The sequence below is a fragment of the Oncorhynchus keta genome, unplaced genomic scaffold (assembly GCF_023373465.1).
Source record: "Oncorhynchus keta strain PuntledgeMale-10-30-2019 unplaced genomic scaffold, Oket_V2 Un_contig_17818_pilon_pilon, whole genome shotgun sequence".
NCBI classification, from domain to species: domain Eukaryota; kingdom Metazoa; phylum Chordata; class Actinopteri; order Salmoniformes; family Salmonidae; genus Oncorhynchus; species Oncorhynchus keta.
In genome coordinates this window covers 35,001-50,821 of record NW_026280599.1, presented here as the reverse complement: position 1 = coordinate 50,821, position 15,821 = coordinate 35,001, and the positions used below count along the sequence as shown (strand labels likewise).

The 15,821-nt window shown below is 44.2% G+C and overlaps 1 protein-coding gene across 1 annotated transcript in view; it reads right to left on the bottom strand.

Moving 5' to 3' along the window:
* The window catches only part of LOC127919899 (A-kinase anchor protein 13-like), a gene marked incomplete at its 3' end in the record, with an annotated part of 89,177 nt that overhangs the window by 40,430 nt on the left and 32,926 nt on the right, over positions 1–15,821 (bottom strand). The window contains 3 exon segments of the mRNA XM_052503740.1: positions 14,638–14,714; positions 15,440–15,614; positions 15,754–15,821. The exon segment at positions 15,754–15,821 is cut by the window's right edge and continues 9 nt beyond it. Coding sequence (XP_052359700.1) covers positions 14,638–14,714; positions 15,440–15,614; positions 15,754–15,821 — 320 coding nt within the window.

Sequence of the window (15,821 nt, the reverse complement as noted above, 5' to 3'; positions counted from 1 at the left end):
ATGATGCTTTATCTGGACATGGTTCTCCAGGACCTCCACCAGCCAACCAGTAGTAACATTAACATGATGCTTTATCTGGACGTGGTTCATCAGGACCTCCACCAGCCAACCAGTAGTAACATTAACATGATGCTTTATCTGGACGTGGTTCATCAGGATCTCCACCAGCCAACCAGTAGTAACATTAACATGATGCTTTATCTGGACGTGGTTCATCAGGACCTCCACCAGCCAACCAGTAGTAACATTAACATGATGCTTTATCTGGACGTGGTTCATCAGGACCTCCACCAGCCAACCAGTAGTAACATTAACATGATGCTTTATCTGGACGTGGTTCATCAGGACCTCCACCAGCCAACCAGTAGTAACATTAACATGATGCTTTATCTGGACGTGGTTCATCAGGACCTCCACCAGCCAACCAGTAGTAACATTAACATGATGCTTTATCTGGACGTGGTTCATCAGGACCTCCACCAGCCAACCAGTAGTAACATTAACATGATGCTTTATCTGGACGTGGTTCTACAGGACCTCCACCAGCCAACCAGTAGTAACATTAACATGATGCTTTATCTGGACGTGGTTCTACAGGACCTCCACCAGCCAACCAGTAGTAACATTAACATGATGCTTTATCTGGACGTGGTTCATCAGGACCTCCACCAGCCAACCAGTAGTAACATTAACATGATGCTTTATCTGGACGTGGTTCATCAGGACCTCCACCAGCCAACCAGTAGTAACATTAACATGATGCTTTATCTGGACGTGGTTCATCAGGACCTCCACCAGCCAACCAGTAGTAACATTAACATGATGCTTTATCTGGACGTGGTTCTACAGGACCTCCACCAGCCAACCAGTAGTAACATTAACATGATGCTTTATCTGGACGTGGTTCATCAGGACCTCCACCAGCCAACCAGTAGTAACATTAACATGATGCTTTATCTGGACGTGGTTCATCAGGACCTCCACCAGCCAACCAGTAGTAACATTAACATGATGCTTTATCTGGACGTGGTTCTACAGGACCTCCACCAGCCAACCAGTAGTAACATTAACATGATGCTTTATCTGGACGTGGTTCATCAGGACCTCCACCAGCCAACCAGTAGTAACATTAACATGATGCTTTATCTGGACGTGGTTCTACAGGACCTCCACCAGCCAACCAGTAGTAACATTAACATGATGCTTTATCTGGACGTGGTTCTACAGGACCTCCACCAGCCAACCAGTAGTAACATTAACATGATGCTTTATCTGGACGTGGTTCATCAGGACCTCCACCAGCCAACCAGTAGTAACATTAACATGATGCTTTATCTGGACGTGGTTCTACAGGACCTCCACCAGCCAACCAGTAGTAACATTAACATGATGCTTTATCTGGACGTGATTCATCAGGACCTCCACCAGCCAACCAGTAGTAACATTAACATGATGCTTTATCTGGACGTGGTTCTACAGGACCTCCACCAGCCAACCAGTAGTAACATTAACATGATGCTTTATCTGGACGTGGTTCTACAGGACCTCCACCAGCCAACCAGTAGTAACATTAACATGATGCTTTATCTGGACGTGGTTCATCAGGACCTCCACCAGCCAACCAGTAGTAACATTAACATGATGCTTTATCTGGACGTGGTTCATCAGGACCTCCACCAGCCAACCAGTAGTAACATTAACATGATGCTTTATCTGGACCTGGTTCATCAGGACCTCCACCAGCCAACCAGTAGTAACATTAACATGATGCTTTATCTGGACGTGGTTCTACAGGACCTCCACCAGCCAACCAGTAGTAACATTAACATGATGCTTTATCTGGACATGGTTCTCCAGGACCTCCACCAGCCAACCAGTAGTAACATTAACATGATGCTTTATCTGGACGTGGTTCATCAGGACCTCCACCAGCCAACCAGTAGTAACATTAACATGATGCTTTATCTGGACGTGGTTCTACAGGACCTCCACCAGCCAACCAGTAGTAACATTAACATGATGCTTTATCTGGACGTGGTTCTACAGGACCTCCACCAGCCAACCAGTAGTAACATTAACATGATGCTTTATCTGGACATGGTTCTCCAGGACCTCCACCAGCCAACCAGTAGTAACATTAACATGATGCTTTATCTGGACGTGGTTCATCAGGACCTCCACCAGCCAACCAGTAGTAACATTAACATGATGCTTTATCTGGACGTGGTTCATCAGGATCTCCACCAGCCAACCAGTAGTAACATTAACATGATGCTTTATCTGGACGTGGTTCATCAGGACCTCCACCAGCCAACCAGTAGTAACATTAACATGATGCTTTATCTGGACGTGGTTCATCAGGACCTCCACCAGCCAACCAGTAGTAACATTAACATGATGCTTTATCTGGGACGTGGTTCTACAGGACCTCCACCAGCCAACCAGTAGTAACATTAACATGATGCTTTATCTGGACGTGGTTCTACAGGACCTCCACCAGCCAACCAGTAGTAACATTAACATGATGCTTTATCTGGACGTGGTTCATCAGGACCTCCACCAGCCAACCAGTAGTAACATTAACATGATGCTTTATCTGGACGTGGTTCTACAGGACCTCCACCAGCCAACCAGTAGTAACATTAACATGATGCTTTATCTGGACGTGATTCATCAGGACCTCCACCAGCCAACCAGTAGTAACATTAACATGATGCTTTATCTGGACGTGGTTCTACAGGACCTCCACCAGCCAACCAGTAGTAACATTAACATGATGCTTTATCTGGACGTGGTTCTACAGGACCTCCACCAGCCAACCAGTAGTAACATTAACATGATGCTTTATCTGGACGTGGTTCATCAGGACCTCCACCAGCCAACCAGTAGTAACATTAACATGATGCTTTATCTGGACGTGGTTCATCAGGACCTCCACCAGCCAACCAGTAGTAACATTAACATGATGCTTTATCTGGACCTGGTTCATCAGGACCTCCACCAGCCAACCAGTAGTAACATTAACATGATGCTTTATCTGGACGTGGTTCTACAGGACCTCCACCAGCCAACCAGTAGTAACATTAACATGATGCTTTATCTGGACATGGTTCTCCAGGACCTCCACCAGCCAACCAGTAGTAACATTAACATGATGCTTTATCTGGACGTGGTTCATCAGGACCTCCACCAGCCAACCAGTAGTAACATTAACATGATGCTTTATCTGGACGTGGTTCTACAGGACCTCCACCAGCCAACCAGTAGTAACATTAACATGATGCTTTATCTGGACGTGGTTCTACAGGACCTCCACCAGCCAACCAGTAGTAACATTAACATGATGCTTTATCTGGACATGGTTCTCCAGGACCTCCACCAGCCAACCAGTAGTAACATTAACATGATGCTTTATCTGGACGTGGTTCATCAGGACCTCCACCAGCCAACCAGTAGTAACATTAACATGATGCTTTATCTGGACGTGGTTCATCAGGATCTCCACCAGCCAACCAGTAGTAACATTAACATGATGCTTTATCTGGACGTGGTTCTCATCAGGACCTCCACCAGCCAACCAGTAGTAACATTAACATGATGCTTTATCTGGACGTGGTTCATCAGGACCTCCACCAGCCAACCAGTAGTAACATTAACATGATGCTTTATCTGGACGTGGTTCATCAGGACCTCCACCAGCCAACCAGTAGTAACATTAACATGATGCTTTATCTGGACGTGGTTCATCAGGACCTCCACCAGCCAACCAGTAGTAACATTAACATGATGCTTTATCTGGACGTGGTTCATCAGGACCTCCACCAGCCAACCAGTAGTAACATTAACATGATGCTTTATCTGGACGTGGTTCTACAGGACCTCCACCAGCCAACCAGTAGTAACATTAACATGATGCTTTATCTGGACGTGGTTCTACAGGACCTCCACCAGCCAACCAGTAGTAACATTAACATGATGCTTTATCTGGACGTGGTTCATCAGGACCTCCACCAGCCAACCAGTAGTAACATTAACATGATGCTTTATCTGGACGTGGTTCATCAGGACCTCCACCAGCCAACCAGTAGTAACATTAACATGATGCTTTATCTGGACGTGGTTCATCAGGACCTCCACCAGCCAACCAGTAGTAACATTAACATGATGCTTTATCTGGACGTGGTTCTACAGGACCTCCACCAGCCAACCAGTAGTAACATTAACATGATGCTTTATCTGGACGTGGTTCATCAGGACCTCCACCAGCCAACCAGTAGTAACATTAACATGATGCTTTATCTGGACGTGGTTCATCAGGACCTCCACCAGCCAACCAGTAGTAACATTAACATGATGCTTTATCTGGACGTGGTTCTACAGGACCTCCACCAGCCAACCAGTAGTAACATTAACATGATGCTTTATCTGGACGTGGTTCATCAGGACCTCCACCAGCCAACCAGTAGTAACATTAACATGATGCTTTATCTGGACGTGGTTCATCAGGACCTCCACCAGCCAACCAGTAGTAACATTAACATGATGCTTTATCTGGACGTGGTTCTACAGGACCTCAACCAGCCAACCAGTATTAACATTAACATGATGCTTTATCTGGACGTGGTTCATCAGGACCTCCACCAGCCAACCAGTAGTAACATTAACATGATGCTTTATCTGGACCTGGTTCACCAGGACCTCCACCAGCCGACCAGTAGTAACATTAACATGATGCTTTATCTGGACGTGGTTCATCAGGACCTCCACCAGCCAACCAGTAGTAACATTAACATGATGCTTTATCTGGACCTGGTTCACCAGGATCTCCACCAGCCAACCAGTAGTAACATTAACATGATGCTTTATCTGGACGTGGTTCTACAGGACCTCCACCAGCCAACCAGTAGTAACATTAACATGATGCTTTATCTGGACATGGTTCTACAGGACCTCCACCAGCCAACCAGTAGTAACATTAACATGATGCTTTATCTGGACGTGGTTCTACAGGACCTCCACCAGCCAACCAGTAGTAACATTAACATGATGCTTTATCTGGACGTGGTTCATCAGGACCTCCACCAGCCAACCAGTAGTAACATTAACATGATGCTTTATCTGGACGTGGTTCTACAGGACCTCCACCAGCCAACCAGTAGTAACATTAACATGATGCTTTATCTGGACGTGGTTCATCAGGACCTCCACCAGCCAACCAGTAGTAACATTAACATGATGCTTTATCTGGACGTGGTTCTACAGGACCTCCACCAGCCAACCAGTAGTAACATTAACATGATGCTTTATCTGGACGTGGTTCATCAGGACCTCCACCAGCCAACCAGTAGTAACATTAACATGATGCTTTATCTGGACGTGGTTCATCAGGACCTCCACCAGCCAACCAGTAGTAACATTAACATGATGCTTTATCTGGACGTGGTTCTACAGGACCTCAACCAGCCAACCAGTATTAACATTAACATGATGCTTTATCTGGACGTGGTTCATCAGGACCTCCACCAGCCAACCAGTAGTAACATTAACATGATGCTTTATCTGGACGTGGTTCTACAGGACCTCAACCAGCCAACCAGTAGTAACATTAACATGATGCTTTATCTGGACGTGGTTCATCAGGACCTCCACCAGCCAACCAGTAGTAACATTAACATGATGCTTTATCTGGACGTGGTTCATCAGGACCTCCACCAGCCAACCAGTAGTAACATTAACATGATGCTTTATCTGGACGTGGTTCATCAGGACCTCCACCAGCCAACCAGTAGTAACATTAACATGATGCTTTATCTGGACGTGGTTCTACAGGACCTCCACCAGCCAACCAGTAGTAACATTAACATGATGCTTTATCTGGACGTGGTTCTACAGGACCTCCACCAGCCAACCAGTAGTAACATTAACATGATGCTTTATCTGGACGTGGTTCATCAGGACCTCCACCAGCCAACCAGTAGTAACATTAACATGATGCTTTATCTGGACGTGGTTCATCAGGACCTCCACCAGCCAACCAGTAGTAACATTAACATGATGCTTTATCTGGACGTGGTTCATCAGGACCTCCACCAGCCAACCAGTAGTAACATTAACATGATGCTTTATCTGGACGTGGTTCTACAGGACCTCCACCAGCCAACCAGTAGTAACATTAACATGATGCTTTATCTGGACGTGGTTCATCAGGACCTCCACCAGCCAACCAGTAGTAACATTAACATGATGCTTTATCTGGACGTGGTTCATCAGGACCTCCACCAGCCAACCAGTAGTAACATTAACATGATGCTTTATCTGGACGTGGTTCTACAGGACCTCCACCAGCCAACCAGTAGTAACATTAACATGATGCTTTATCTGGACGTGGTTCATCAGGACCTCCACCAGCCAACCAGTAGTAACATTAACATGATGCTTTATCTGGACGTGGTTCATCAGGACCTCCACCAGCCAACCAGTAGTAACATTAACATGATGCTTTATCTGGACGTGGTTCTACAGGACCTCAACCAGCCAACCAGTATTAACATTAACATGATGCTTTATCTGGACGTGGTTCATCAGGACCTCCACCAGCCAACCAGTAGTAACATTAACATGATGCTTTATCTGGACCTGGTTCACCAGGACCTCCACCAGCCGACCAGTAGTAACATTAACATGATGCTTTATCTGGACGTGGTTCATCAGGACCTCCACCAGCCAACCAGTAGTAACATTAACATGATGCTTTATCTGGACCTGGTTCACCAGGATCTCCACCAGCCAACCAGTAGTAACATTAACATGATGCTTTATCTGGACGTGGTTCTACAGGACCTCCACCAGCCAACCAGTAGTAACATTAACATGATGCTTTATCTGGACATGGTTCTACAGGACCTCCACCAGCCAACCAGTAGTAACATTAACATGATGCTTTATCTGGACGTGGTTCTACAGGACCTCCACCAGCCAACCAGTAGTAACATTAACATGATGCTTTATCTGGACGTGGTTCATCAGGACCTCCACCAGCCAACCAGTAGTAACATTAACATGATGCTTTATCTGGACGTGGTTCTACAGGACCTCCACCAGCCAACCAGTAGTAACATTAACATGATGCTTTATCTGGACGTGGTTCTCCAGGACCTCCACCAGCCAACCAGTAGTAACATTAACATGATGCTTTATCTGGACATGGTTCTCCAGGACCTCCACCAGCCAACCAGTAGTAACATTAACATGATGCTTTATCTGGACGTGGTTCTACAGGATCTCCACCAGCCAACCAGTAGTAACATTAACATGATGCTTTATCTGGACGTGGTTCTCCAGGACCTCCACCAGCCAACCAGTAGTAACATTAACATGATGCTTTATCTGGGCGTGGTTCATCAGGACCTCCACCAGCCAACCAGTAGTAACATTAACATGATGCTTTATCTGGACGTGGTTCTCCAGGACCTCCACCAGCCAACCAGTAGTAACATTAACATGATGCTTTATCTGGACGTGGTTCATCAGGACCTCCACCAGCCAACCAGTAGTAACATTAACATGATGCTTTATCTGGACATGGTTCTACAGGACCTCCACCAGCCAACCAGTATTAACATGACCCTTTATCTGGACGTGGTTCTACAGGACCTCCACCAGCCAACCAGTAGTAACATTAACATGATGCTTTATCTGGACGTGGTTCATCAGGACCTCCACCAGCCAACCAGTAGTAACATTAACATGATGCTTTATCTGGACGTGGTTCTCCAGGACCTCCACCAGCCAACCAGTAGTAACATTAACATGATGCTTTATCTGGACGTGGTTCTCCAGGACCTCCACCAGCCCACGCCAAGTAGTAACATTAACATGATGCTTTATCTGGACGTGGTTCTACAGGACCTCCACCAGCCAACCAGTAGTAACATTAACATGATGCTTTATCTGGACGTGGTTCATCAGGACCTCCACCAGCCAACCAGTAGTAACATTAACATGATGCTTTATCTGGACGTGGTTCATCAGGACCTCCACCAGCCAACCAGTAGTAACATTAACATGATGCTTTATCTGGACGTGGTTCTTCAGGACCTCCACCAGCCAACCAGTAGTAACATTAACATGATGCTTTATCTGGACGTGGTTCATCAGGACCTCCACCAGCCAACCAGTAGTAACATTAACATGATGCTTTATCTGGACGTGGTTCTCCAGGACCTCCACCAGCCAACCAGTAGTAACATTAACATGGTGGTTCTACAGGACCTCCACCAGCCAACCAGTAGTAACATTAACATGATGCTTTATCTGGACGTGGTTCTACAGGACCTCCACCAGCCAACCAGTAGTAACATTAACATGATGCTTTATCTGGACGTGGTTCTACAGGACCTCCACCAGCCAACCAGTAGTAACATTAACATGATGCTTTATCTGGACGTGGTTCTCCAGGACCTCCACCAGCCAACCAGTAGTAACATTAACATGATGCTTTATCTGGACGTGGTTCTACAGGACCTCCACCAGCCAACCAGTAGTAACATTAACATGATGCTTTATCTGGACGTAACATTAACATGATGCTTTATCTGGACGTGGTTCATCAGGACCTCCACCAGCCAACCAGCAGTAACATTAACATGATGCTTTATCTGGACGTGGTTCATCAGGACCTCCACCAGCCAACCAGTAGTAACATTAACATGATGCTTTATCTGGACGTGGTTCTCCAGGACCTCCACCAGCCAACCAGTAGTAACATTAACATGATGCTTTATCTGGACGTGGTTCTACAGGACCTCCACCAGCCAACCAGTAGTAACATTAACATGATGCTTTATCTGGACGTGGTTCATCAGGACCTCCACCAGCCAACCAGTAGTAACATTAACATGATGCTTTATCTGGACGTGGTTCTACAGGACCTCCACCAGCCAACCAGTAGTAACATTAACATGATGCTTTATCTGGACGTGGTTCTACAGGACCTCCACCAGCCAACCAGTAGTAACATTAACATGATGCTTTATCTGGACGTGGTTCTACAGGACCTCCACCAGCCAACCAGTAGTAACATTAACATGATGCTTTATCTGGACGTGGTTCATCAGGACCTCCACCGGCCAACCAGTAGTAACATTAACATGATGCTTTATCTGGACGTGGTTCTACAGGACCTCCACCAGCCAACCAGTAGTAACATTAACATGATGCTTTATCTGGACATGGTTCTACAGGACCTCCACCAGCCAACCAGTAGTAACATTAACATGATGCTTTATCTGGACATGGTTCTACAGGACCTCCACCAGCCAACCAGTAGTAACATTAACATGATGCTTTATCTGGACGTGGTTCTACAGGACCTCCACCAGCCAACCAGTAGTAACATTAACATGATGCTTTATCTGGACATGGTTCTACAGGACCTCCACCAGCCAACCAGTAGTAACATTAACATGATGCTTTATCTGGACGTGGTTCTACAGGACCTCCACCAGCCAACCAGTAGTAACATTAACATGATGCTTTATCTGGACGTGGTTCATCAGGACCTCCACCAGCCAACCAGTAGTAACATTAACATGATGCTTTATCTGGACGTGTTTCATCAGGACCTCCACCAGCCAACCAGTAGTAACATTAACATGATGCTTTATCTGGACGTGGTTCATCAGGACCTCCACCAGCCAACCAGTAGTAACATTAACATGATGCTTTATCTGGACGTGGTTCTACAGGACCTCCACCAGCCAACCAGTAGTAACATTAACATGATCCTTTATCTGGACGTGGTTCTACAGGACCTCCACCAGCCAACCAGTAGTAACATTAACATGATGCTTTATCTGGACGTGGTTCTACAGGACCTCCACCAGCCAACCAGTAGTAACATTAACATGATGCTTTATCTGGACGTGGTTCATCAGGACCTCCACCAGCCAACCAGTAGTAACATTAACATGATGCTTTATCTGGACATGGTTCTACAGGACCTCCACCAGCCAACCAGTAGTAACATTAACATGATGCTTTATCTGGACGTGGTTCTCCAGGACCTCCACCAGCCAACCAGTAGTAACATTAACATGATGCTTTATCTGGACGTGGTTCTACAGGACCTCCACCAGCCAACCAGTAGTAACATTAACATGATGCTTTATCTGGACATGGTTCTCCAGGACCTCCACCAGCCAACCAGTAGTAACATTAACATGATGCTTTATCTGGACATGGTTCTACAGGACCTCCACCAGCCAACCAGTAGTAACATTAACATGATGCTTTATCTGGACGTGGTTCTCCAGGACCTCCACCAGCCAACCAGTAGTAACATTAACATGATGCTTTATCTGGACGTGGTTCTACAGGACCTCCACCAGCCAACCAGTAGTAACATTAACATGATGCTTTATCTGGACGTGGTTCGTCAGGACCTCCACCAGCCGAAGATAAGTATGTTATCCAGATACTGACTGTTAACACTTGGTGGTCTATAGCAGCTTCCCACCAGAATGGGCTTTAGATTAGGCAGATGAACCTGTAGCCATATTACTTCAACAGTATTTAACATGAGATCCTCACTAAGCTTTACAGGAATGTACCCTGAAGGCTGTTGCGGTTCTGAATATAAACAGCCACACCTCCACCTTTGGCATTGCTGTTTTTGCTTTATTGCTACCACTGTATCAAAGGTATATGATCTATATCATCTATATATTATCTAAGTGAGTTTCAGAGATTGTTAGTATATGAATGTCATTTGTTACTAGCAAATGATTGATTTCATTAACCAGTTAGGGCTAGGCAGAATACTGCCCCCTTTGGAGGAATTGCGTGCCCATAGTAAACAGAAAAGAAATCTGTCCAAAAGTGCTAATATATGCATATAATAATTATTATTTAATAGAAAACACTCTAAAGCTTCTAAAACTGTTCAAATTATGTCTGTATGTAAAGCAGAACTCTCAGGCCATTCTCCCAAACTCTCTCTGTCAGCAGTGAAGTTGGGCCAACTTTGACGTCATCGCCCCCACCCTTCTCAACCAGCTACGGATCTGGGAACAGTTTGTCTATTTATGTGGTAATTTTGTGTTTCTGTTGACTCCAACATAGCGGAGAAATATTGCTAATGTCTGAGCGCCCTCTCAGATTATTGCCTTGTGAACGAATTCTGTAACGTTAAAAATAAATGTAACACAGCGGTTGCATTAAGAAGCAGTGTATATTTCTAACTATATGTAGAACATGTATATTTAGTCAAAGTGTATGATGTGTATTGCTTTTATCTGGTGGAGTTATCATAATTTCTCCGGACATTTGAGTAGCATTTTTGAACATGTCGTCATTGTAAACAGAGATTTATGGATATATATAGCATATTATTGAAAAAAACATAAATGTACTGTGTAACATGTCCTATTACTGTCATCTGATGAAGATTTTCAAAAGGTTAGTGAATTATTTTTTCTTTTAATCCTGCGTTTGTGATTACATATTTTGTTTGACAAAATGGCTATTTAAATTAGCTGTGTCTTTGCTGGTGGTTTGACATAAATATGTGCTATGTTTTCGCCGTAAAACATTTTAGAAATCTGACTTGCTGGCTAGATAAACAAGGTGTTTATGTTTCATTTGAGCTATTGGACTTGTTAATGTGTGGAGGTTAAATATTTCTAAGAATATTTTTGCATTCTGTGCGCCACCTTTTGAGTTGAGTGTGTGGGGGGTGCCCTTGGGGAACGTGGTAGTGTGATGTCGTTAACCTTGTTTACTTAAGCTACATATGTTAACGTGGGCTATTTTTAACAATTTTCTGGGATGCTTGATTGTTTTTCTTGCTTTACTGGGAAGCTTCGCGGAGGTAGACATGCTCGGGTTATTTTTATTAGTGCAGGGTGAGATGCACACAGTAGACTTCCTGCTAGGGCACACCACATCAGTGCTAACAGTTGAACTCTGGTTCATAGGCACATCATTGCTGTATACAATAGCTGTAGGATCAGTAGAGGCATTCAGGGTAGTTAGACGGACATACATTAGGTTACTTACATTGTGTCTTCCAACGCCCCTGGGATCATGTACATTTGCTGAAGCATTATGACAACTCAGTGTCACAATGGTAGGGATTCAATGAGCTGGGCTCGGGTCATTGATAAGTCATTGTCTAAGTGTAGGGATATTGTTATCCACGTCGGCACCAACTATGTTAGGAGGTCACCAAGCGCAACATAGCTTCAGCGTGTTGTTAGGTTCTTGTATTTCAGAGTAAGTAACTCACGGACACTAGAGAAGATTGAACCAGGGTTAATTCTTCCCAAAGGATCTGGACAGCTGTAATTCAGACAACCCAACATTTCTCCCATCACAGGTATATATATATTCCCCTTAAGACACTTCTCCTTCTCTCCAATCCTTACATCTTATGGTTCCACAGGAAGTTGTAAACCTTTATTACTCCCTTCAGGGGATATGACCCCACCTCCTGACCTCAACCCCTCCTTCTGTCTCCCTTATAGCAATCCTTTGATCTCCTCCCGTCCACCCAGTACATTACACAGCCACTCTGTTTTTCTACAGATCTCACTTCTTAATAGACTATGCGTCTGATCTATCATGTCTTTAATAGCTCAATGTTCAACATGTTGAATCCAACAGTGTAAATCAGCTAGAAAGATGTGTCGGAATTGAGTCTCTGGCCCCCTCTCAGTTAGGGGAGTGATGACCTCTACAGCAGTCTCACAACTCAATTGCTGGTTGAGAACTGTTTTCTGTCCCTCCCAAAAGATAGACTTTGTAGATAATTGGCCCTCTTTTGGGACTCACCCACAAACAGGACCGAGCCTGGCCTGCTGAGGAGTGACGGACTCCATCCTAGCTGGAAGGGTGCTCTCATCTTATCTGTCAGCATAGACGGGCTCTAACTCCTCTAGCGCCACAATGAAATAGGGTGCAGGCCAGGCAGCAGGCTGTTAACCAGCCTGCCAGCTTAGTGGAGTCTGCCACTAGCACAGTCAGTATAGTCAGCTATTTTTGACTCTCTCTCTCTCTCTAACGCACCTGCTGTCTCGACCTCTGATTGCTCGGCTATGAAAAGCCGAGATACTCCTGAGATACTGACCTGTTGCTCCTCTACAACCACTGTGATTATTATTTGACCCTGCTGGTCATCTATGAACGTCTGAACATCTTGAAGAACAATCTGGCCTTTATGGACATGTACTTTTATACTGTAAACCTCCACCCGGTACAGCCAGGGGAGGACTGGCCACCCCTCGGAGGCTGGTTCCTCTCTGGGTTTCTTCCTAGGCTCCTGGCTTTCTAGGGAGTTTTGTCCTAGCCACCGTGCTTCTACATCTGCATTGTTTGCTGGGGTTTTAGGCTGGGTTTCTGTACAGCACTTTGAGATATAAGCTGATGTTAAAAAGGGCTTCGTAAATATATTTAATTGATTGATGAATGAACATAATACTGGAGATTGCAACGATGATTAACAATTTTGTTTGTCCAAAAACATCCAATTGATGTACAGATCAATTTATTTAAACTATCCTGCTGTCCAACATGTTACAATGTATGTCCATGGTGAGCATGCTTATTATTCCCCAACCAAGGACTTCCCTAAATGACTGGCTGTTGGGCCCAATACAACCTACCCATAACCAAACACATCCCATTGAGCTGTAATTTCTGCAAGAAAAACAGCATAACTACCGGATCAGATGTCAGGAGGCCCATTATTATTACTGAATAGACCCATTATTATTACTGAATGGACCCATTATTATTACTGAATAGACCCATTATTATTACTGAATAGATCCATTATTATTACTGAATAGACCCATTATTATTACTGAATAGACCCATTATTATTACTGAATAGACCCATTATTATTACTGAATAGACCCATTATTATTACTGAATAGACCCATTATTATTACTGAATAGATCCATTATTATTACTGAATAGACCCATGATTATCACTGAATAGACCCATTATTATTTCTGAGTGGAATAGACCCATCATGTTTACTGAATGGACCCATCATGTTTACTGAATGGACCCATCATGTTTACTGAATGGACCCATTATTATTACTGAATAGACCCATTATTATTACTGAATAGACCCATTATTATTACTGAATGGACCCATTATTATTACTGAATAGACCCATTATTATTACTGAATATATCCATTATTATTACTGAATAGACCCATTATTATTACTGAATAGATCCATTATTATTACTGAATAGACCCATCATGTTTACTGAATGGACCCATTATTATTACTGAATAGACCCATCATTATTACTGAATAGACCCATCATGTTTACTGAATGGACCCATTATTATTACTGAATAGACCCATTATTATTACTGAATAGACCCATCATGTTTACTGAATAGACCCATCATGTTTACTGAATAGACCCATCATTATTACTGAATAGACCCATTATTATTACTGAATAGACCCATTATTATTACTGAATAGACCAATTATTACTACTGAATAGACCCATTATTATTATTGAATAGATGGAAAAATTGACTCAACCAATAAGATACCAAAGAGCCAAAGAGATATTTACATATTTCTGGTCTTAACCAATCACCTACCAGAGAGGCAAAGACGAATTTTTGGTCTTTCTCCTGTAGGAAGACGACGATATCAGAGAGAAGCATGGCAGTTACATCTAGAGAGAGGAGACCAGAGGTAAGGGTTAGATATCAGAGAGAAGCATGGCAGTTACATCTAGAGAGAGGAGACCAGAGGTTAGAGGTCAGGGTTAGATATCAGAGAGAAGCATGGCCCGTTACATCTAGAGAGAGGAGACCAGAGGTTAGAGGTCAGGGTTAGATATCAGAGAGAGGCATGGCCCGTTACATCTAGAGAGAGGAGACCAGAGGTTAGAGGTCAGGGTTAGATATCAGAGAGAAGCATGGCTGTTACATCTAGAGAGAGGAGACCAGAGGTTAGAGGTCAGGGTTAGATATCAGAGAGAAGCATGGCTGTTACATCTAGAGAGGGGAGACCAGAGGTTAGAGGTCAGGGTTAGATATCAGAGAGAGGCATGGCCCGTTACATCTAGAGAGAGGAGACCAGAGGTTAGAGGTCAGGGTTAGATATCAGAGAGAAGCATGGCCCGTTACATCTAGAGAGAGGAGACCAGAGGTTAGAGGTCAGGGTTAGATATCAGAGAGAAGCATGGCTGTTACATCTAGAGAGGGGAGACCAGAGGTTAGAGGTCAGGGTTAGATATCAGAGAGAGGCATGGCCCGTTACATCTAGAGAGAGGAGACCAGAGGTTAGAGGTCAGGGTTAGATATCAGAGAGAAGCATGGCCCGTTACATCTAGAGAGAGGAGACCAGAGGTTAGAGGTCAGGGTTAGATATCAGTGATATTGGTGTCCTCCTCACCCTTGAGTTTCCCCTGTGAGTTCTTCAGCTGCAGAGGTCCATCATACAGCAATCTTCTCCCTCTGAGCAGGTCCTCTCTAGCAAACATCTGACCGCTCTTCATCCTCATAATGGACTTGCTGTCTGTTCGGCTGTAGATGTCCTTCAGCCTCCTCTTCTTCTCATGCTCGTTCACCTAGCAACATGACAAGTATTATCGTAGGTCAGGTCACCTAGCAACATGACAATTATTACCATAGGTCAGTTCACCTATTATTAATACATTATTAACACATTTCAGTTGACCTAATATGAATAAATTATTATTAGATTACCTTGCTGTCCACTGCAGTGATGACCTCCTTGACCTGGTATAGAGCATCGCTCAGGTCCTCATGGTCTT